Source organism: Balaenoptera ricei, chromosome 17, assembly GCF_028023285.1.
Source record: "Balaenoptera ricei isolate mBalRic1 chromosome 17, mBalRic1.hap2, whole genome shotgun sequence".
Lineage (NCBI taxonomy): Eukaryota > Metazoa > Chordata > Mammalia > Artiodactyla > Balaenopteridae > Balaenoptera > Balaenoptera ricei.
Window position 1 is genome coordinate 19,371,638 of NC_082655.1, and position 24,882 is coordinate 19,396,519.

The 24,882-nt window shown below is 37.1% G+C and overlaps 1 protein-coding gene across 8 annotated transcripts in view; it reads left to right on the forward strand.

Moving 5' to 3' along the window:
* The first annotated feature begins 337 nt into the window (after positions 1 to 337).
* The window catches only part of TAF2 (TATA-box binding protein associated factor 2), an 82,786-nt gene continuing 58,241 nt past the window's right edge, over positions 338 to 24,882 (forward strand). For 5 of the 8 annotated variants that reach the window (XM_059901688.1, XM_059901689.1, XM_059901691.1 and 2 more), the window contains exons 1-8: positions 338 to 703; positions 1,125 to 1,179; positions 9,682 to 9,842; positions 17,249 to 17,367; positions 18,708 to 18,849; positions 20,074 to 20,305; positions 22,593 to 22,777; positions 24,100 to 24,213. In XM_059901688.1, coding sequence (XP_059757671.1) covers positions 621 to 703; positions 1,125 to 1,179; positions 9,682 to 9,842; positions 17,249 to 17,367; positions 18,708 to 18,849; positions 20,074 to 20,305; positions 22,593 to 22,777; positions 24,100 to 24,213 — 1,091 coding nt within the window. In that variant the 5' untranslated portion in view covers positions 338 to 620. Of the gene's footprint in view, positions 704 to 881; positions 900 to 1,124; positions 1,180 to 1,442; positions 1,503 to 9,681; positions 9,843 to 17,248; positions 17,368 to 18,707; positions 18,850 to 20,073; positions 20,306 to 22,592; positions 22,778 to 24,099; positions 24,214 to 24,882 lie in introns of those variants that run through there. The other 3 variants (XM_059901696.1, XM_059901690.1, XM_059901695.1) reach the window with 3 other exon arrangements.

Consider the following 24,882-nt stretch of genomic DNA (forward strand, 5'->3'; position numbering starts at 1 on the left):
GGACCAGAGGCACACCTCTCCTGGTTTCCTATTTCCCGGGTTCCTAGTCCCCAGCCTCTGGCTCTTCGAAAACCTTGTCCCCATACTGTTCAATATGTTTGCGCTAGATCTTTATTCCTCTAAAATTTAGTGTTTCCTTCTTCTCGCTGTGTTCGCCTCACCCACAAAATATCTCTGGCCGCTTTCCTAAATTTTAACAGTTCTCACCCACCATCCGTATACGAAAAGACGAAAACAAAAACTCCGTCACGCGGGCAAACCCCGCCCACTGACACATAACTTCCGACTCCTGCCCCCACGGCTGCCCCACTTCCGCTGACGTCGCAGGTCAGAGGTGAGCGGCAAGATGTCGGCTGGCTGGCGCAGTCGGGGGTTGGTGTGAGGAGCATCTCCGTGACAGAAGCTCGGCGGAGACAGCTGACGGAGCCGAATCGCGGGAGCGAGTTGGAGGCGTTGGCGGCGGCAGATCGGGCAGGGCCGGGAGTGGGTGCCGAGGGAGCCCCGGCCGCGGGGTGTGACTGTTGGGTGCGCGGGGGAGCGGGGAGTGTCAGCTGCCGGAGACCGGTAATGCCCCGCCGCCCCCCGTGAAGCCGGGAAGCCGAGCTCCGCGGGATCCCTTCATGCCGCCGACTGGTTTAGAGCCCGCCAGAATGAACAGGAAGAAAGGAGACAAGGGCTTTGAAAGCCCAAGGCCTTATAAATTATAAGTATTTTTTCATCTCCCTTTCTTCTGCGTTTGGTCTTCATTAGTTATATTTTGTGATTGCTTGAAACTGATTTCGTGGGCCTGGGAGGCCTAGTGGGAAACTGGGAGCCACTCACGGTGATGGGAATGGTGTTTGTAGGGCGAAAATGGTTTGAATGACGGTGTAATTCAGCAGATCTGCTGCTTCTTGCAGGTTAATAAACCTTTTTCGTAAAGTACTAAGTTGCATTTTTGTCCAAAGAAATTTATTTTCGTGGCTGTTGCTAAATTTAAAATGAGCAAGTTACGCTAATTTGTAGGGTTTTAGCATGACAGATAAGTGTGATTCTGAGCTGCCTAGAGCACAGTTCTTGTTTATACTTGGATAGAGTTATGCATTATTTAATAACTGAAATATTTTCTTTATTCTTTAATGTACAACTCATCAGGTCGTCTGCATCAACAACATAAACTTCCAGAGAAAATCTGTTGTGGTAAGTATATTCTCAGCGGTTATAAGCAATAACAGCCCTTCCTTTACAGTACTTAGAAACTTTTCTGTCCGGGTAACTGTGTTTCGAGAATAGGTAATAATTAGAATTCAAAAGTCTATATGACTCTAAGGGCCATGGCTGTGCTGTATTGGCTGCCATCTCAATTCTCTCTTTCCTTTTCTTTTCCTTCCTGTTTCCTGATTAAAGTTTTATTTCTTTTAATCTGTTGTGGAATATGAAAGTCTGTATTACCAAACATCTTAGAATCGTGTATGAAAGAAGAATAAGTCCACAGCGAGATTTCTTCTATGAAAAATGTTAAGGTTGGTACGTGCACTGGCTTTTTAACTTGGCTGTTAAGGGGCCACTTGTGTTTTCTGATTCTCGGCTGACCTTGGTTAGGTGGCATTGCTTTACACTGAAGCTCTAGATGAGGTGTTTAAAACCTAGTAAACTGCCCGCCCCGCCCCAATTTAGATGTATGGATTATTGATATATCCGTTCTAGGAAAAGTCCTTGATAACCCAAATAATTTATTCTTTCAGGGCGATCTCTATTAACTAGATCAAAATCTCAGTGAGAGCCGGTTTTCTTTGAGTGAGGACATCAACTTCCCTCTCAAACTTGTTTACTTAAGATGAGCTATTTAAAAATGGAACCTTTTCATTAGAAACACAGAATCTTAGATTTATAAGGATCCTTAAAGGTTTATTAAGTCCAATATCCTCATTTAAGGAATTTCTCTTTCAAAATCCCTTACATATGATTATTGACCTTATACTTCATGGAAGGGTACTTTAGGTGTGTTGGGTTGTATGAATTGGGTATGGAAGTTATGAGGATTAAAGAGTCTTGTTAAAAGGTTACTGTAATAATCTAGGGTAGAAATGATTTAGCCCTGAATGGAGGTATCATTAGTAAAATGACATAGAGTTGACATGATTGACTGATAGTGAACATTTATTATGTACATACTACATGTAAGACTATCTTACATGGTTTTGTGTGTATGATTTCACTTAATCTTCACAGTAACCCCATGAGATAGATACTATTTTTTTTTTTTAGATAGATACTATTTTAAGTCTTATTTTTATAAATAAAGCAGCTGAAAGAATGGAGGATAAGTAAATTTCTTAAGGGCATGAAGATAGCAAGTGATGGAGCCATTTTTAATCAGACGTTCCCCTTTCCACATCCTCTACCCCTGGCAGAATGATAGGCAGAAAGGAATTGCAGATGACTCTTAACTAGGAATGCTAGAAAGGAGTTGTAGATGATTTTTAGGTCTCCCATTGGAAAGGTTGGTTAGGTGGCCTATGGGCTAGGGTCCCAGAAGTCACATTCTACAGATTAATTGAGGGAAGTAATGAAGGGACTACTTAGGGTTAAGAGAAACCAACAAAAGTTGGAGGAGCACCCTAGGTTAGCAACGAGAAACAAGTTATCACTTCTAAACCTGAAAGAACAAAGGAAGGGAGAGGTTACAAGAACCTACTGTACCTGTAGGAAAGACTTAACCTTACAGGAGCTGTGGTCTTTGATAGAAGAGTGGAGCTACTGCCTCCTTCAGCCTGGCAGGGAGGAGCCTGGGGGAATAAATATAAGGAGCTCGATTTTCTTCTGCCTTCAGTTTTCTCTCTGTGCCTCCCAGTTGATCACCCCAACAAGCAGCCAGAGGACTAGTGCCTAGTTAATGCTACTCCTGGGGCGCAGAGTAAAGCAGAGAGGGCAGATTAGGAGGGGCAAAAGGAGACTATCTAGAACAGTCTACCCCTTTTGCCCCAGATCATCGTCTCTTGTCTTTTGTTACGATGAAAGTGTTCCCAACTTAACGAAGCCCTATCAGCTATTGTAGGCGTTGGCATTAGCTAACTTCCCGTTTTTGTGAGTCAAGTTTTATTTGATCACAGCCACAGCCATTTATTTATACACTGTCCGTGGTTGCTTTGGAGCTACAATGGCAAAGTGGAATAGCTGCGACAGAAACTGTGTGGCCCGTTATGTCTGTTTACTATCTGGCCCTTTAAGAGAAAGTTTGCTGATCCCTGGACTAATCTATTGGTGTGAAGAAATGGCAGTTCAGCATTATTCCCTTCTAAGATATTAGCTGTCACCAGTATCTTTCATATAAGACAGTAGAAGAAAAGTGGTTGAAAGGATGTGAAAATTAATTGCTACAGCCTCTGCTTTCTTTAGCTGGTGTCAAGGTCAGAGTTGATATACACAGCTTCCTTATTCCTCCACCCATTCATTTTTCTCTTTCCTTTTGACAGCATTTCTTTTGGTCTGCCCTAGACCTTCATTCCTGTAGGATCTACATCCTTGCTTGTTTTGACTTCATTGAGTTGTTGCAGTTTTCCATTGATTAGGACTGTTGGTCAAGTGGACCTAAGAGGCATTCCAGTGAATCCCCTGGATTGCAGATGGAATTCTTGCTTTTATTGTGTAGTAGAATCTCAGTTGCTGCTCGTCATTCCAGCCAGTACAGTGACCCCTTTCTCTGCCTATTGGTTCAGTGGCATGAGGAGCCCAAAGTGGTCAAGTCTCAGCTTCTAGTTTAATAGAACCATGACTCTGTGCCCGGGTGGATGCATTCCTCCCTTAGGTACTAAGACCTCCAGACACACTGACCCTGAGGTCATGAAGACAAGAAGCAAAAATTGTTCAGTGGCTTTCTGAAGGAATGGTGAACATAGTCACTCCAACTTTTGTCCCTTGGTTCCCAGATCTATTTTGGCTATGAGGAGATGACCTGATATATTGTCCGCTAGTTTAAGATGGCATCCTGCTGGAGGTCTCAATTGGTGCTGTAACTGAGCCTTCAGTAGTTGATCGTGTCAGCTGCTCTGGATGATAGGACAAAAGGTAAAACCAGTAAATTTTGTGTGTAAGAGCCCACTGCCACACTTTTCTGTACACATGGAGGCATGTATGGGATAGCATGTTGACATGTATGGCTTTTTGCAAGTATATTATAGTTAGAGAAGGAAAATCTAGAGTATGTGTCTTTTTATATAAGGACAAATTACTGTCTCCCTCCATGATACCAGCTGTCTAATGTAGTCATTTTACTGCTGAGTGACTAACTGATCCTCCCTGGGAAGGTCCCGTATTAGAAGCTCATTTTGATCCTCTGCTATTGGGAGGTGAGCACTCAGCAGTAGTGGTAGCCAGATCAAGCTTTGTTGGGGGAAGACCATGTTGCTGGGTTCATGCATAGCCTCCATTCTTGCCCCAATGACCACTTTGTATATTGAGCAGGGTGGCTAGGGAAAGAGTCTGGGACATCTACTGGATAGATAATCTTGCCAGTTGATTTTTGAGGGCCCCCTCTGCAGTCTCTGAGGATGCCTCTGTTGGTCACTTATGTGATGACATAAATATTTTCATATTATAGCTACTCTGAGAAATTCATTTTTACACTTACTTCTCCCACCATCCTCTTATTTTCAGTCTTCTTCTCTTGTTCTTTCCATATTCCTAACCAGCTGGCCAACCCAGCAGTTGCCATGGATCAGTGTAGATGTATACTTCAGGTCATCTCTGCTTCTATAAACAGTGTACAGCCCGTTGTATTCACCAGCGTTCTGCCCACAGTAGGCTTTTCTTCCGTTGTCTTTCAGGACCACACTTCAGTGGGTTCTGATGGCAGCTACCATCCACTTCCAACTGCGCTGGCATGCTGTGCAGACTTACTAGTAATTCAGGCTTCTGCTTTGTCCTATTCTTTTAATTGAGCATGGGGACCTCTCCATGAGGCCGTGGGTGTGGATTGAGGGAGCGGTGGAGATGTGATGGGAACAAGTCCCGTTGGATTCTGAGTCACCTGCTCATGCTGTTTGCTCTTTGTGCCTATGAACTTGCTTGGGCCTGGTCCAGAGGTGTTGTTTCCATTTGAAAATGGAAAGCTACTGCACATACTGAGTTCGTAATGGCCATTTTAGGTAACAAAAATTACATGAAATTTTGGGGAGTCCCATGATCATGTGTGCAGTTTCTACTGCAGGGTCTCGTAGCAAACCAGTAGTTGCTTTGCAAATGGAAAACAGTTGTGGGCAGAAGAAGTCATGGGTTTCCTCTGAAACCCCAGGAATGATGGTGTACTGTCATTCTGTTGAAGAAAGCCGGAGTCAGTAAAGCACCTTTGTCTGCTGTGGACGTTCCCAGTACTGTTGGACATGCTGAGTCATAATGCCCAAGTGGCGGGGCAGCTTGAACCACAACCTGGACCTACTGCAGAACGCTTTCTTGCTCTGGACCCCTCTCAAAGCTGATAGCCTTATAGGTTGCTTAGTAAGTAGTATGCCTAAATGTGTATATTGCTTTCAGAATCCAAAGAAGCCTACCAATTTTTGTGCCTCCTTTTTTTCCCCCTCTTGGTGGGCAGTGCAAAGTGAAGCAACTTGTCTTTCACTTTAGAAGGTTTATTTTTATGTGCCTCAGACCACTGGAACCTTAGAAACTTTATTGATGTGACAGGCCCCTGAACTTTCATGGGATTTAACTCGCAGCCTCTGCTATCCACGTGTTTTCTATTAAGGCATTTAGAGAACTTACTCTTCCTTTCTTACCAGGTCCAGATAGCATAATGTTGTCAGTATAGCATACCAGTGTAATTCTCTGGGCTATCCTGTCCTCTGGGCTATCAGGGGACTTTTGGACTATGTTTTGACTGAGCAGGAGAGTTGATATAGTTATTAGTTACTAGATGACAGTGAGGGGTTTCTGATGTCTGGAAGACAACCTGCTTCTGATTGATTTTTTTTTTTTTTTTTCCTGATAGGAATTGGGGGGAAAAAAATTTGCCTGATAATTAATCACAATATTAGCTACCAAGAACTGTGCTGATTTGCTGCAGTCAAAGTACTGCATCTGCAAACATGGTTGTGATTGGCAAGTTTGTGATAAATCACTATCATTCTCGAAAACCTACTTGACTTTTGCACTCGCCAAATAATTGAGTTAAATGAAGATGTAGTAGGCATCATTCAAGTCTCTGTGGTGGTGGCATTAATCTCTGCAATTCCCCAAAGATGTCTAGTTGCGTTGATTTACTCTCTTGGAGAAGGGGGATGGGTGTTCCAGTGGTGTCCACTTAGTCCTTCCACTGTAGTCCTCACTCAGAGAGTGAGGTCAGGGAATGACTATGGGGATTTGCCAATTACTAAAATGTATTCTGTATGTTCTGGACTGGGGAAATAACCTCCAGTCCTAATCTGCATTAGACGTGGGAACCCCTTTATTACTTGACCTCCAAAGACCGCCAGTCTGGGGAATACCCTGGCAGTCCAGTGGTTAGGACTCCACTCTTTCACTGCCGAGGGCCCGGGTTCAATCCCTGGTCGGGGAACTAAGATCCCACAAGCCGCGCTGCACAGCCAAAAACAAACAAACAAAAAAACCCCCAGAGACTTCCAGTGTGACTAGTGGACTACTGTAATGTTTTGGGACTCCAGGGATTAGTGTCAGTTCAGAACCAAGATACAGTAACCCCAGGAAAAGGGCAAAAATTTATTATTTGAGGTGACATAAATCTCAAGATTTTAAAAGAAAGATAAATGAGAGTCGAACATGTTTGTAGGCATGGAAAAAAGTCCTATAAAGAGGAGAGATTGTAATTATAGGAGAGGGTAATTAATAGAGCAGGATTTCTGAGAATACTGCAGAGGATGACCTCTAGTGCAGTAGTGGAAGGATCCTTCCTAAACAGGAGGGGAAGGTAGGTATGTGCAGCAGAAGGGCAAGAGAATCGATAGTTGGCAGTAGAGTGGTTCAAGTTAAGGATCTTGGGTGGATGAGGAAGAATGTAGCGCTAAAAATACCAGGGAGGATTGTAGTGAGAAATTGGAGGAGGCCAAGGAACAGGAGAATTTCCTGTGGTTGAACAGGAGGACTGGCAGAGAAGTACAGGCACTGTGGACGTTCCAGTTTAAGATGTCAGCGTCAGAGCGGTCCTGAGCAGTGAAGAGGTGTCGTTCAGAGTGTGATCTTGATTGCCGTCCTGGAATGGCAGTGAAGGTTGTAGGAATTGAAATCAGGGAACTCCGAAGCAGTGGTACTGCATGGATCAGCTGTGTCTGCATTCATGTCATGTGGAGTGATGGCTGAGATGGGTTAGAAAGGTAAAGAATGAACCTTGAATGAGTATTGGGGAATTTGGGCAATATTAATGAGAGGAACAGAGGATGGTGTACCTGTATGGCTTGAACGCATAGGAAAAGAAGTAGAAAAGGACAATAATAAAAACATTTACTAGATGCCAGCTATGATTTTAAGTGCTTTCCTTGTATTGCTCAATTATAGTAACACCAATAGGTAGGTAGTCAATATTCTTGTTTTACGGATGAGGAAACTGAGGTACAGAGAGCTAGAGTAACTTAGCTCAAGATCATATACTTACTGAGTAGTGGAGCTGGACTTGAATGCAGGCAGTCTACCTCAAGAAGACAATGACACTATTCTGCCCTTGCTCTTATGGCATATGCTATGTAAAAGCCTATAAATGATGTAGAAATAGTGGAAAGTAGGAGGTTTCCTGTTTTCCCTTCTTCTAATTTATAGTGAGTGAAAGAATAAGTAGCTTCTTTTCAAAGGGGATTCAAGAGATGTTTCATCTAAGGCTGACAGGTAGAGGAGTTTTTGAAAAGGTTGAATAGCACAGGGGAGTTACTTCAAATGGGGTAGGGACTCTAGGAGGATGGTCAGCTGACAGGTGGTGGGGAGAGAGCAGGAGCAAGAAGAAGAGAGTAAGTGAGAGGTTAGGTGACCTGGGGGTTTGCAGTTATGCTAGTAGCCAAGGCTGACAGGGATTGGAGGCCAGTCAGTGGGTCTGTATGTTGCAGGCAGGTGTAGGTTAGGGCTGTAGGTGGTGTCAGAGACCTGATGGTTCAAGGAGACTGGGCTTTCCCTATCTTCATGAAGTATACTCCGTTCACTGTTTTATTATTGTTAAACTTAGTTTAGAAAGCAAAAGCCTATTCTTGTGTCTCACTCCTGTAACCACTTCATGACATCACTTTCCATAATCTTTTCTAGTTCACTTTTGACATTATCTTGGTTCTCCTTGCTGTCTTTCAGCTGATCCAAGCTCATTTATGTAGATTGGTCATTGGATTGCTGGTATGCTAATTAAGGGAATTTGGATTTTCAAACAGTTGCTCACAGTTTAACACCTTTCAACTCAAGAGACTTCATCAGCAGTATTTTTGCTTCTGCTTTTTTCTGTTCTTATTCGCTTCCACATTAATCTGTCTAGATGGTCTAATTTAAGGATGTATGACTCTCTTATTTGGGAATTGGGGGAAAAAGGGCTGTGGAATCAATAGGCTTTTGAGCATTTGGGCTGAATGTTATCTAAAAAATATTCTTACGTCCTTGCATGTTATTTAAAAGCATTGTACTGAGAGACATTGTGGCATAATGGGAATCAGTTGGGATCATTTAGATGTGGGTTTGAATCTCAGTTCTCCACTTATTAATGGTATAATTTTCGTAACTCTTAATCTGTAAAAAGTGTAAAGTAGTACTTGTCTCTTAAAGTTGTTAATGGGATTAGAGAGAACATAGGAAAGTAGTGTAACGTCTGGCATATAGTAGTGCACATTAAATAGTAGCCATTACAGTTGTTATAGTCTAGTTCTGTATGGTTATTGCCTGAATTTCATCTTAGATATTCCTGTTGCAGCCCCTGAAATGTTACTATTTCGTGTCCTCCATATTTTATATGTTTCCAACCCAGAATATTAAACTCACTGGACATACATTCAGTGTTTCAATGGTCCATCTTTCCCATTTGATTCAATGCAAGAGGGTGGTGGACAGTTGGTATATTTAGCTGTCTCTCATGTCTTATGTACCTGCTTCAGATAGATGGCTCGCCACACAGCTAATGTGGTAGAACTATGTATGGCCTTGGGACTGCTTGGTAGGAAATCATGCAGCACTTTGAAGTGTCTGCTGCTCTTGGAGGTGGAGGTAGATTTTTCCCTACTTGCCTAAATGTTTCTTGTAACTCTTGCCACTTCACGTCCTGATTTACCTCCCATGAGGAGAGACTCATACTTGTTAGCTTTGGTGGTATAGTTTTTTACCCTATTTTGAGGGGCCTTGTTCTTTTACTCACTGAAGTGGTTTTGATTCTCTTTTTGCTCTGTTGGGTTTTTTTTTTTCCCCTTCCTCTCTGTTTGGATTCCAGTCTGTCTATAAATTCTTAGATTTGTGAGTAGTCCTTTTACTTTCTTCTCTAGCAGATGGTCTACTTTTCACTGATAGTGAATGTGAACCACCAGGATAATAAAAGTATATGTAATTCACACCCATTCAGTCACTAGGACAGCCATAGTTGAAGTGAAGATCCTTGGAGAGTACTTGTATGTGTGTAGCTATTTGGGATTCTGTCTCTGGATTGTAGTATGTGTATAAGTAGTAGAAATCAAAGAAATATGTTCTAAAACATACCTGTGTTCATTTTAATGAAATTATTATTCTTTATCTTTACAGGGATTTGTGGAACTGACTATATTTCCCACAGTTGCAAACTTAAATAGAATCAAGTTGAACAGCAAACAGTGTAGAATATACCGAGTAAGGATCAATGATTTAGAAGCTGCTTTTATTTATAATGATCCAACCTTGGAAGTTTGTCACAATGAATCAAAACAGTAAGTTACATGCTTTAAAAGTCGATATTTCTAACAGTTTTTTTTTTCATTGATTGGATTTTTTTCAACAGATTTTTCTTAGATTATTATTAGATTCTGGTTCCCAATTTATTTTTTCTAATTATAATTTCTGTTGCTTCTACCACTGCACACATTTGGTACAAAACATTTTACTAGCTCTGGCCAACATAGTAAGTTATTAAGTTTCCTTTCTTCAGACTGCAGTTTTAAAGAAGTACTATCAGAGAACTTTAAATAAATTTTCTTAGCCATTTTTCTACTTTTAAAGTTTTAAAAAAATATTAGTTTCATAGATATTAATGTAATCTTCAGTGAATTAGATGATACTGTAATCTGTAGACCAGAAACTACTTTAAAATATTCTATAAAATATTTGACAGCTTTAGAATATCATATAAAAATAGTCTGAAATATCTCATTCCTTCACCTTAAATATTGCATCTATTGAGGCTACTTCTGATTTTTATCAGTAAACTTACATCTTTGTGATCAGCTTTATGTTCTGCCTCTTTCATTTAAATACTTTGTTTTCACCTTTCCACGTATAACATGATAGGCTTCGTTTTTTTATTGTTTTTATGGTCAGGTAATATTCCATTTATTCAGTATACTGTGGATGACATGATTATTTTCTAGATCTTTTTTTTTTCTTTTGAAATACTTTGAATTATTTCCTTAGGAAAATAGGATTACTTATTATTCATTTATGGCTCTTTTTAGCATTTCACTTGATTGTGCCCTGGGAAGATTTGTACTGCTTTAAATACTGTCAACCACATTTGAAGGCACTTGTTTTTTCCGTTTTGATAGCATTGGATTATATCATTTCTGTGATTCTTAGTATTTTGGGTTAGAATGCCCCAAACTGTAAACTCTGTTTAGTCAAGGTGATATTTTAACTAGTCTGTACGTATAATATTTGACTTAACGGCAGCAGTTCTCAAAGTGTGACACCTAGACAAGCAGCATCAACATCACCTGGGAACTTGTTAGAAATGCAAATTTCCAGGCAGTACCCCAGACCTACTGGTTCAGAAACTGGGGATAGGGTCTTGCAATTTGTGTTTCAACTAGCCTGCCAGGTGATTCTGATAAAAGGTAAAGCTTGAGAAGGAACCACTGCTTTAAGGGATTGGGAGGGTTGAGAAAGGAGACTTATCAATGGACATATTTATCATCCCAATAATCATTGGTTTAAAATCTTTGAAACTCAGAAGAGAAAACGGTGTTGGGAAAATTCAGGATGTCTCTGAATTGCTCATGTGACTTCCCGTTCTATAAAGGTGAGTGGTTGAAATTACATGCTTTTACAGCCACACTTGTGGAACTGACATGAAAAGACTTATTACAAAATCATCTGCATCCTCTTTCCCCCAGAAAAAAAACAATCATTTGCCTTTGGAGCAGTAAGTATGTACCACTAATGGATGGAAAAGGCATGTGTAAAAGAGCAGGTAGGGGAGCCATTACCTTGCCAGAGGCCAAAATAGCCACCCTGTCAAGCCTAGAACTCTGCGTTGATGACAGGGTAAGGAAGCTTCTCCATCTGCCAGTCACAAAACAGTGTTTGCACAGCTGCTTTACCAGTTGTTGCTGCTCAGGTCTCAAAGAAGATAACCTGTGACAGTGCAATGACAGGAACAGTGGACTTCAAATCTGTTGAGAAAGCAAGCTTTGCTATGTTAATTTTGAGGTGATGATATCCCCTAAAACTTTTCTCTAGTGATGGGGAAAATACCTCATCACTTTTAGTATTATAAAGAAAGAAAAGGAAGTCATAAAGGAGAATATTTTCGAAGGTTAGGTTAGGAAATTGGGAAAGATAGAATATATTTAAACTTTTCAGGTAGCACCAGAGCTCTCTTAACCATGGTCACTTAGTATTTTCTGCCTGGCTCTAGAATCCTGATTACTTTTTAAGAGAGATGACAGTTATTTTTGCTGGTGTTTGTTTATTCTCTGACTTGTTCAAAAGAGGATTTGAGAGTGGTTTTAGAATTTTATTAGACAACAGTTTTTTAAAGTAGCTAATGAAATTAGCACAAAGGGTAAAAAAGTATAGGATGGTGGGTACCACACTGTTAAGTTACTAGAGGAAAACTGTAGATTTGGTTTTGATATTTCTGGTTGCCATACGAAAGAGGGAAACACTATCGTTTATAAGATTTGTAAGGCAAAAGACAGAAACCTACCAGTTAGTCAGAAGAAATACTGCTTAGCAGTTAGATGTGAAAGGTATCTCATGTGAATGATGTTATTTATTTTTAAAGAGAACTTTGGCAAAAGCAGATAGTTAAGGTCTTTAGCATGTCCCTAGATACTTCTGTTACTTTTCTTGTTTCTAAAATAACTTTCTTTCTCTAATGAAGCAGTAAAATTTCTGCTAAAACTGAAACAGAAATTAAATGTAGCAGATTTGAATTGAAAGTTAAACTTAAAACTCAGTGGTTAAATTTGGTCTTGAATATGTACAAGAATGTCCTAACATTCAAAGAAGTAATATGCTACTTCATCACATTTTCTCCTTATTTGTTTTAAAGTTAAGGTGCCAGGCCCTCCTATTTTTAATGGCAAGAGTGTGCTTACCTTGGTTGAGATTCAGCACCTTTGAACTGCAGGGGGAATGTAAGGAAGGGAAACATTTAGATAAGGGACTAAAAGGCATTTCTACCTATTTGATCCAACTAAACGTTAGCTGAGTTGTTAAATTACCTGTGCTAGCAAATAAAATACCTGTTGGTTATGTAACATCTATAAGGCTTCTCTTTCTCTCCGTCTGTGTCTCTGTCTCTCTGTGTCTCTCTCTCTCTCTCTCTCTGGCTTATTGTCTGCCAGGAAAATAATTTAAGCACTTGAAGCTTCTCCAAATATATTTTCTGTTTGAATCTTACATATTGTAGGTATAGTTTGCCTCCATAGAAGCTATGTCTCTTTGGTGGTTTTTCTGTTTGTATTTGCTTTTTCTTTTTCTTTTTTTTTTTTTTTGCTACATTTCTCTCTTCTTAGAATAAGGTAAATGTAGATTTTACCAGAGACTGTTTCTGTGTATGAGTAGCCTACAGTGGCTGACATCTCTTTCCGCCTTGTTTCTTTTCCTTCCCTGGATAGGCTTTGCTACTTTGAGAAGACCTTTTTTATTTTACTTGAAAAGTCTCCACTTTCCTGAGTTTCAAGAATCAATTTAATTCCTGTCTCCTGTCTTCATTTCCATTAAGGAGTGGCAGTAGAAATGAAGCTAACTTAAGATATAAATGAAGTAACTTTGAGTGATTGGAGCAATTTTTAGAGTGATTAGAATTGATTTTTTAAATTGCTTTTTAAAAAAAAAGATTTTCTAGATCCTATATTTTAATACAGACGTCTACAAAGAGATTTTAAATGTTATTATTTTACTGATATCATATGGTAGAAGTGGTTGATTCCTTTATTGATTATGGTTAAGTAATATGGATACTAGTTTTATATTTTAACTCAGCCCACAGTGCCTCACTGGCAGTTGTTTTAGTAGTATTGCTTGGAATTTAGTTGTCATAATTGGAAGAACTTTGGGGTTTGTTTAGTCAAAACTTCAGCAGGAATTTTTCCTATACTCTTCTACCTTCTGCTTGAATACGTCCAGCTCAGGAGAGCTTACTATATTTTAAAGCACCCCTTTCATTTCTGAATGCTAGAAAGTTCTTTATTGCATCGAGCCACAGTCTGTTTTGCTATAATGTTCACAAACTTATGCTAGTTAAAAATTGTTTTCCCGTTAAGTTTTCTCTTTTCCAGTCTGTAGTATCTCAATACTTTCAACCCTTCCTCATTTAAAACTCTTTCCAAATTTGTTAACCATTCTCTTTGCCGTGCTCTGAATACTCTCTGGTTTGGCATTGTGTTTTCTTAAATGTGGTAACCCTAGAACTAGATAGGGTTCTTCTTATTTGGACTTCTTGTAATCACACATGCATAGCAGTAAAGCCATTTTGTTCTTATCTATACTCATTATTTCTAGTGGCTTGAAATTCATTAGCTTTTCACAAATAGCTACTTTAAAGTAATTGACTCAAGTTTGAGCTTGTTATCAGTGAAATACCCTAGGCTTTTTCGTAGAAAAACTTGTTAAGGTGGGGTTTTCTCTAAGCAACATTATTTCATGGCATCATTATCAAATGTTGTTTCAATTATTTTTGAAAGTCATTTTTGTTAATTTTGATATTGGTTCCATTTCTGGAAAATGGATTTTTCTGTTGGCTTTTACTTATTTATTTATTTTATTCTGTATGTGAATTATAAGACAGGAGAAAAAACTGAGTGTTGACAAGGATATAGAGTAGAACTCTCAAACACAGCTAATAGAAATGTAATTTGAGATTGAATGTATACATACTCTATGATTGGTGGTCTCACTCCTACGTGTATATCCAGTATGTTCACCAAGAAAAAAGTACAGAACTGTTCACAGCAGCATTTGTAATAGTCAAAACTGTAAATTACCTGAAAACCCATCAATGGTAGAATGGTAGATTGTGGTATATTCTTACACTGTTGGAATTCTAAAAGTAATGAGACTGAATGACCAACAGCTAGATGCAATGATATAGATGGATTTCACAAACTTAATGTTGAATAAGACAAGTCAGACACAAAAGAATGTGTATTAAGTTGTTAATCTATCTCATTAGATGTCAGAATAATAGGTTACCCTTGGTGGTGGGAAGCAGGGCTAGGTTAGTGATTACAAGAGGGCTTCTGGGAGGCTGGTAAAGTTCTGTTCTTGCTCTGCATGCTGGCTGCTTTGGTTTTGTGAAAATTCATCGAACTGTATACTTAGAGTGTATATATATATTTCTGACGTATATTGTGCTTCCATGAAATTTTTTTAAATGGAGAAAAAGTTTACAAATAATTAAATCTTAAGTTTTGCAAAATCTGCACACACAGTTTTAAGAAGCACACGTTCTTTATCTGACAAAGAATTAACAGATTATTTTAATTTAATATAGATATTTATAATAGGTTCTTGGAGAAAATTCTTTTGATTACTTTAATTTACTAGTTTTTAAGTATCCCCTACAACATTACTCACCTTTAAGCTTTGTTTCCTTAAGGAAGAATGGGGATTGCCATGGTGGTAGTTATAGGGCAGGGGCATATTAATATTTTGCAATCATTATTATTCTGAAAATTGGAAACACTTATAATCTTGTCTTATAATTTTTGGCTTTTATTAGGTTATTATGGAAGGAAACATTTTTGATTCATATTATGAAAGGAAGCACTGAAATCCAAACCATGAGAAGATTGTTCCTCATAACTGACTTTCCAATAGATTCCATTTATAATGACTCACCATTTTATTTGGACCACTTTACCTTTTCTCAGGAAATAAGATTAAGTGAGAATAATTTTCCATTAAAAAAAAAATGAGTGGTTTAATATGTAATATTTAAATTTGGCCTTTTGTGAACAAAGATTTTTTTATTTTTGAATTTCACAGATAACGGGGATATTACAAGTTCTTCAGCTATCTTTCAGATTTCATGTTTCTGAAATTTTATTGAAAAGAAATTGCAACCTATAAAAATACAAAGTAGTTTTTAAAATTAGATGGTATGTTAACTAAGTACTGGTAAGGATGCAGAGCAACTGGCATGTTCATATATTGCTGATGAGAATGCAGAATGGTATAGCTATTCTGGAAAACAGTTTAGCAGATTCTTACAAAGCTAAACTTATATTTACCATATGACTCAGCAGTCCCACTCTTGGGTGTTTGTACTACAGAAATGAACATTAAATTCACATAAAAACTGATACACAGTTATTTGTAGCAGCTTTATTCCTGGTAGCCAAAAGCTGGAAGCAACCCAGATGTCTTTCAGTGGACGAATGAATAAACAATCTGTGGTACAGTCTATTCAATGTAATACTATTCATTATAAAAAGGGACAAACAATAGATACATGTAACACCTTAGATGAATTTCAAAGACATACTGAGTGAGATAAGCCAGCCTCAAAAGGTTGCATTCTGTATGATTCCATTTATTTGACACAGGGCATAGCACAAGGGGCTTTTGGGGATGGCAGAACTGTTCTATATCCTGATTGTGGTGATGGTTACACATGTTAAAATTTATAGAATTATATACCAAAGGAAAAAAGTTACTTTTACTGTAAGATAATTAAAAACAAACAAAAAAAGATGGTATGTGAAAAAACAGTCATTTGTTTTTTATTGTGGTCCTGGAGTTTTTAATACCTTTTATTTTACTTATTTATCTAAGAGAAAGAAAGTGTTAAAATTATTGAGAAGTCTGCTTAACTACTTTAAGAACCTTGTGTTTTGTAGTTGTTAAAAGTCATAGTTAATAGTACATCCTTCCTAGTTAGGAGAGAGTTGGAGATGGGGGGGGGGAAATGGCCTCCGTCATATTGAGAGTGTATTTTCCCTATAATTACTCTGTAGAGTATATGAAACTTGTCTTTTAACTAGGTTAAAAATTTATTAAGCTAGTGAAATATCACTGACTTTATTTTGTGGAGTTATCTAATGGCAAGATGATAGACATAAAGATGCACAACAAGAATATGGCTCACAGTATTGTGTCTGATCTTGTTTTCTCGCTCTTGCCATTCCTTGTCTTCTTTCTTTCTTCCACTTCTTCCATATTACTTTAACTGATTTCAGTGAGGAAATGCGATATGTGTGTGTATGTATATACATATATATATATGAGTTATTTTTATGGAATAAAATTAGAAAATCAGATGAGAACAGTATTTTCATATTTCCATAAGGCTTCTGTGTATTGTTTTCATTCAGTAGGAAATAAGGCCAAGTACCTATTGAACAAATATTTTTTGAGTGCCCCCTGGCATTTAGGGGATATAACAGTGAACCATCCAAAAGTTCCTCTCCTTCATTAAGCTTACATTGTCACGTACTGGGGAGTGGAGGGGAGCAGTATTATATTTTGAGGAATTAATTCCCATTCTGATTTGTTTTAAACATCTTAATTTCTATTAGATTATAAAGCTTGTTGAATCCATTCAAATTTTTGCCAGATTGATAAAGAATAATTATTTCTTCAATTCTATGTATATTCTTTACATTTGTATTAAGAAAGTGTAGTGGCTTTGGCATTCTAAAATTAATGAAGGGTGTGATAGTCATAATAATCACATAGCATTGGCAAGTAGACTATATATGCCATTGCATTTATAGTTTAATAGTTTTAGTCTTGGGAAATAGAGCAACAGTTACTTGGCTAAAGAGCATTCCTGTGAGTTATGTAAGTTGATATAATGGTTACAAACAAATGGTGCCAAGTATTTAAGAAAATGCCTGGTGAAATATATGGCTTATTATTAAAGCTGGCTTTCTCTTTTTTTTCCCCCCAGGAGAAATCTCAATTATTTTTCCAATGCTTACGCAGCTGCGGTTAGTGCTGTGGATCCTGATGCAGGAAATGGAGAACTTTGCATTAAGGTTCCATCAGAGTTATGGAAACACGTTGATGGTAAAATACCAAGAACATGTTGAGTATACAGTAAAATCATGTTGGATTCAGTGACTAGAATCTTTTCATGAAAATTAATGGTACCTAAATTATAAATTAATCAGTTGAAATATACAGGAGTTGGAAGCTCTTTTTTTCCTTAAAGATAATTGGCTAACAGGAAAATAGCAATCAAGGGCTATGACAAAAAGCAACTCATTTCACTGTTGCTTTTAAAGCGAAAGTTGTAAAACAAAAATTAGATGGTTGGAACAATTTGTCAAGATTTGAGAACCCACACAGAATTTACTCAGTTTAGAATTATAGCATTTTATAAAAGGAAGGATCCTAAAAAGTCATCTGATTCAATTCTTTCCTTTTACGGAAGAGTAATCTGAGGTTTAAAGAGAGTAAGTGACCTGCTGAATGTCACTAATTAGTAGTAGAGCCAAGGCTAGAACGTAGGGCTGCTAACACCCACTCTGCCTACTTTTACTTTGTCTTATTATTTCTGAATCTTTTTTATTTCCTTGTATAAAGTTACAGCCATTATAATTATCATACATAACCTTCTGCCTACCTTTATTTTGCTTTATAAAATTAACCAAGATAAGGAAGTAAAAGACTTTGTTTTGTTTTTGCTCTTTTTGGATAGTTTGTGTGTGTATATGGTGGGGGGAGGGGTTTACCTTGCAGGGGGGTTGCCTAGTTTAGGGGGCAGGCGTGGAAGGTCATCATTGCATGTTCATGGGTTGGAGAAAGTCCATATTGGTTGTAATGTTTGGAGGGAAATTAAAAGGAACATCTTTTTTAATCTTACGGAAGCAACACGTATTTATTACTTAGAAATCAAACATAGTAAATAATGCTGCATAATGTAAATTTTTGGGTAGTCCTTCCCTCCTACCCCACTCCCTACTCCTCCTACTCCTTAAAGTCACAAGTAGGGTTACCAATCTGTGCGAGAATGTACTAACAGAACAAACTTGAAAAGTAAGTTTTGAATTGGATCTGGAAGGCCTTAACCATGTGGTAGTTTTAAACTCTTTTCTTTAGGCAGTATAGCATTGTCAGAAATGTTGAGAGGGGGATATGGTATGACCAATATTTTGGGAGAACACAGCTAGCAGTGACTAGAATTGAGTGGAGGTAAGAACACCAGTGGAAGGAGACTGTTGAGTTCCTGTAGGCAAAGAGATGGTAAAAGCCTAAACTAGGTTAAGTAGTGTGATCTTTTATGTAAAACTCAGCCTTTGATTCCCACTTTATGTTCAGTGTAAGTCTTTGCCCTTATTATATCGACCACTGTTACCTAACTATATTTTTATATATCAATGTATGTATGTATTTATTTGTTGCAGAACTAAAGGTGCTAAAGATACACATCAATTTTTCTTTGGATCAGCCAAAAGGAGGTCTTCATTTTGTGGTACCCAGTGTAGAGGGAAGTATGGCAGAGAGAGGTGCTCATGTTTTCTCTTGTGGGTATCAAAATTCCACAAGGTAGATTACTAATTCTTATGTATTTCAGTTGATTTCATTTTTTCAATTGCATTTTTTTCTATGAATATGCAATACATGTATTTAGTATAAAATGAGAAGTATGAGCTTGATCCCCAACTACTTGAACCTCTTCTGAATCTTGTTCCTCTTCAATCCTGTTTTCCCTCCTTTCCTTTTCAAGTCTAATGTTCTAAAGTCGTCTCAATTCTTTCATTTTTTAAACTTTTGTATTGAAGTAAAATATACAGAAAATTACACGAATTGTAAATAGAAAGCTCAATACATTTTCACAAGTGAACAAACTCGTGTAATTCACACTCACATCAAGAAAAAGAACATTAACATTACCAGCATCACAGAGTACCCCCTTCTACCCACTTCCATTCACTCTTGCCCACCTGGTAGCCTCCTGCCCTAGGGCAACCACCATCCTGATTTCTAAAATACTGTAGATTGATAACACCTATCTTTGAACTTTATTAAATGGAAGCATATGCCTTATGCTCTTTATATCTGCCTTTCTTGTGTAACATTGTGGTAGTGAGATGTACCTTTATTGTTGCATGTAATTGTAGTTCATTCTCATAGCTCTACAGTTAACCATGTTATTGAAATATTATGTTATGTGTAGTCTCCTCAGATTATTAACTCCTCCAAGCCAGGGATGATGTCTTATATTTCTCCGTGTTTCAGTAACAAGTACAGACCCTGGCACATAGTAAAACCTGATCTGAATAGAACATTGAGTAGAAATTTTATGTCTGCCTTTACCAGCACTGTTTGAATTTATGCAATGCATCACATACTCCAGAAAAGCAGTTTCCTGACGTTATGGAGTAGATTCTGAATATTGTATGTTTTAAAACTTTTTTGTAGGCATTTTTAGTTTCCAAAAATGAATGCTACATAAAAACTGACTGTGAATATACAAGTAAAAATTATTTTTAATTAAAAAATTGGAAACTAAGAATTGATTACCTCTTTTCAGGGTTTAAACTGGAGGTACTACATGATATATTTTATTAATATTGCCAATAATATTTGGAGACAGGACTCTATCTTTAATCACATTCTTTTAGATTGCTCAGTAAAAAACATCAGTGGGCAAATAGCTAAAATTTCTTCTTGTGCATATTCTGTAAATGTTAAAATAACTTATATGTGGCAGAAACAATGTAGGTTACACTTTCAACATGTTTTCTGCACTGTTGATCTTTTTTCTAGATTTTGGTTCCCATGTGTTGATTCATACTCTGAATTATGTACATGGAAATTAGAATTTACAGTGGATGCTGCAATGGTGGCTGTTTCCAGTGGAGATTTGGTGGAGACAGTGTATACCCATGATATGAGGAAGAAAACCTTCCATTACATGCTTACCATTCCAACAGCTGCATCGAATATCTCCTTGGCCATTGGACCTTTTGAAATACTTGTAGATCCATATATGCATGAGGTAAATCATACCTTCTTGCTGCTTTCCCTCCCACTCTTTCATGCCTAATCAGAAGAATATTAAGTACTAAGTTTTTCTTAATTCTTCTTTCAACTGTTAGAACTATCACTAGAGAGAAAGGGTTTCTTCACCTGAAATATATAATGACATGAACTCCTTTTAAAATGCTGGCATATTAAAATTCTGTATTTTTTTCACCAGAGGGCTTAGTGTTCCAAAAGAGCTTCAAGTATACCTTAGAGTATAGGTTGGTTAGAATATAGGTTGATTTCTGAAACTGATTGTGTTACAGAATTAACATGAGTTTATGAATGTTATAGTTCCATCTCCAGAACCTGAAATACTACAATTTCAAAATTAAAGAGCAAGATTTATTCTCTCTTCAGCATATATAGAGAGAAGAGAAAAGGCTGAGGCAGGCAGGGTTAGAATTCTGGTCAATGAACTAATGAAAGTTTCCTCCCAATTTCCTCCCATCCCACATCTGGCCACAAATCATGGATCAGTTGATAAGCCCCATAGTGCTTTTAGGCCTCCTCAAGCATCAACTTTCTGGTGGTTATAAAGTGATTCATTGGTTATTGACACTCATAGCTTCTGTATAGGTTTAAAGTAACATTTGAATGAATCTCTATTTACTCTTAGTCCTTTATGTTTTTGATTACAGTTAGTTTACTTTTAATTGTAAGGCTTATATTGTGACTGTGTATATCTCAACTTCTTTCAGTTGTATGAGCAAAAATTGAGGGCAACCAGGAAAGTCAGTGAGCTCCTCAGTCTGCTCTTGTATTTGCTTTCCTGAAATTTACAAGATTTATAAAATCACTCATGGAAAATACTCAAGATATTTTATGAATGATTTGCTTTTGGTGTCTTGACAATGACTCCTAAAAGTATATTCACTGATAAGATTGGCAGTGAATTTTATCATCTTTGGTAAATGATCAACTCGAAAATCAAGATTTGATTAGTACCTGCTTTGTATTTTGGAAGAATTTTTGTTTTCCCACTCTGAGCCATTGGATGGGAGAAAGGTAAATGACAGTCAAGAAATATTTTTCCTGAATACTTAAAGCCCGTGACTTAATCTTTCTCTGTCTCAAATAAATAGTTTCTATTGCAGTATCAGTAGATTTGCTATCATGTAGTTTTGTCTAAAAGTGAGTCTTCTTTATTTGATGAATACTATTTTATTTTTTGTTTGTGTACCAAGAGGAGTGCTTATCATGATGCAGTTTGGGCCCTGACCACTAATGTTAAATAAATGCTCACCATTCACTTATGGTAGTCTCTAATCTGTTCTTTTATAATGTTGTCAGAAGAATAGTTTTTTATTGTATATTAAAAACTTTCCTTGCCTCCATATCCTGCAGTAATCAAATTTCTTTAGCATGGCTTTCAAGAGCTTCTAGAATTTGACCCTAATATTCCTTTCTAGCTTTTTCCTCATTACTTTTCTATTTATGTTTGTTATATTCAATATAGTTTACTTAGATTTTTTTCTGACCAAACCATATTTTTTCCCGTCTTTGACTGTTTGGGATGTCCTCTTTTCCTCCTCTCCTTATCTATGAAACTTTTGTTCAATTCAAAAAGATTAGCTCAAATGTAGTCTTCATGAAACCTTGCTGAGTCATTCTAGTCAGAGTGATATGTCATAATTGATGATGTTCATTTGGCACAGAATCATAATAAGAGACAGTGAGACAGTATGTGATATTTGAGTGTCTGTGTCCAAAGTGGGATGTAATGTGAGAAAATCAGAATTATTATTTCTGTTGCTGGTATTTCTTATCTCCTCACTACCAGTAAGCTTCCCTGCAGTTTTCATATTGTTTTTTATATGTACTGAAGATAGTATAATGACTGTTAATTATTTAAGATAGTACTATGATGTACAGTATTCACTAGGTTAGATATTTATGAATCAAAGGCAGGTTTACAATAACCCTTGGAAATTTAGATTGTTCTTGTTTTGTATGCATATGCAAAAGAAATTTTAATTTGGAACCAAAGTTATTATTTTCATTGGATCTAAGCATTTCAGACTTATAATCCATCATGAATTTAAGTCTTAAGTGCAATGAATGTTTTGTAAACATAGTAAAAATAGTCACTAATTTCATACCAGTATTTTCTCTCAGTGCCATGGATTTATTAAAAAAAAAAAAAAGGTGGGGGGGAGGGATTTATATGCAGCTTCATTTATAACTGAGATATTTAGGAAATTTAAGATTTCAGTTAACTCTTTTATTTAATGATCTTCTTCCCTGCTTTTTATTTTTAGGTTACTCATTTTTGTTTACCTCAACTTCTTCCATTGCTTAAACATACCACGTCGTATCTTCATGAAGTTTTTGAATTTTATGAAGAAATTCTTACATGTCGATACCCATATTCTTGTTTTAAGACTGTATTCATCGATGAGGCTTATGTTGAAGTGGCTGCTTATGCTTCCATGAGCATTTTTAGGTTTGTATCCAAATTCAAAAGGCCTAAATTAGGTTAATGATGTGAAGATAGGTTATTTATTTTGTGATCAATTTTTTTTTAAATTTATTTATTTAATTTATTTATTTTTGGCTGCCTTGGGTCTTTGTTGCTGTGTGCAGGCTTTCTCTTGTTGTGGTAAGCAGGGGCTACTCTTCGTTGCGGTGCGCAGGCTTCTCATTGCGGTGGCTTCTCTTGTTGCAGAGCATGGGCTCTAGGTGCACGGGCTTCAGTAGTTGTGGCTCGCGGGCTTTAGAGCGTAGGCTCAGTAGTTGTGGCACACGGGCTTAGTTGCTCCGCGACATGTGGGATCTTCCCAGACCAGGGCTCGAACCCGGGTCCCCTGCATTGGCAGGCAGATTCTTAACCACTGCACCACCAGGGAAGCCCCTGTGATCAATTTTAAGATGCAGTTTGAACCTTTTCCCTTCATTTTAGTTATGGTTGGCTTTGTAGAAAATCCAGTGTTTTCAAAATTGAAAAATGTAGAAAAGCATAAAGAAGAACATTTCAGAATAACCCAAAAGATTCATATTATCTTTATCTAGAATTAACTGATACTAATTTTTTACATATGTGTTTTTAGTCTCTTTTTGGCTTATGCATTAAAAACAAAAATGATACAAGTTACTATATGGGTATCTAGTGAGGTTTTTGTCCTAGCACTATTTAAAAATTTACTGATATCATCAGAAATTTGTATGCAAAAAAAAAGAGAGAGAAAATTTTATTTCTTTTCTCTTTTACCCTCTTTACCTCCCTCCCTTCTTTCATTCCTTGAAAAGTGCCAAATTTAGAAGTTATATGTCTCAGGGTCAGTCATTTTTTTGGGGGGGTCTATTTTCTCATCTGTAAAATGGACATAATAATAGTGTTCTTGCATTCTTCAGAGTTGTTTAGACAATCTGATGGATCAATGCATTTGAAAGTAAATAATATAGCACAAAAAATTAATAGTATTATTAGGAAAAGATTTTTGAAATTAGAAGAGCCCTTCATAAAAAGATTAGTGTCTGATTAACATATCAGTTTCTGATTGATGCTGCAACCCCCTACCCCCCTAAAAGGGTATTTATATTTTTCATGGAAATCAATGGGAAACATTACAGTCCTTGCTTTAAACAAAAGTTATTAAGATTATGAGTTTCAACTAAAATTGTAAAAGCTCTTGGGGACAGTATTCTGGTTTTTCTCTTTTATGTGTTAATTAAATTCCGTTATTTTAAAAGTGTGATTATTTTATTTTGATTGAATAATTATTTATTTCTTGGTTATAATGAGCTGTCTCTTCTTTTCAATGCCAGCACAAACCTGTTACACAGCGCCATGATCATAGATGAGACGCCTTTGACTAGAAGGTGTTTAGCCCAGTCCTTGGCCCAGCAGTTTTTTGGATGTTTCATATCCAGAATGTCTTGGTGAGTAATTTCAAAGTTTACAACTACTGAGAAGAAGAATCAGGAAAGTTTATTTTTATTTTCTTTTCCTGCAGTGTAAGTTGAACTTTGTCCTAACTGCAGATAATTAACAGACACTATTATATATATTTAAGGAAAAGTAATCAGTATAAATTTCATCCTAAATTTTTGGCCGTGTCCTCAGTATATCAATAGAGTTAATTTTGCAATTTGCAATAAGAATAAGGTAAGAATTTTGATAACATCAGTTTCCTAAAGAACTAAATAAATACTGTAGATACAAGGACTTCAGTGTACAGAGAACTATAGTTACAATTCTGATGTCAATATTCAGTGCAATTGGTAATACTTAAGGTAAAATAATGGTTCTCTACAATAGTGATGATGCTATAGGGATTTTCCTGTTAGTTCCTAGATTTGTACTAATTTACTTGAAAGATGTGAGAAATAAAGCACTTTTTATTTTCTTTTTTAAATTTGAGGTGAATTTGAAGAAATAGACAAAATTCCCTTAAGACTATAACTTATGATTATAATATATAGTATGTAAGTCTTGGTGTCTTTTTCTTTCTTTCTGGAGGGGAAAGGGTGGAGGGTAAGGCCTCTTGATTTGTAATTTTCCCAAGACACATAGTTTCATTAAATGATAGTATCTGGAACATGATAGAC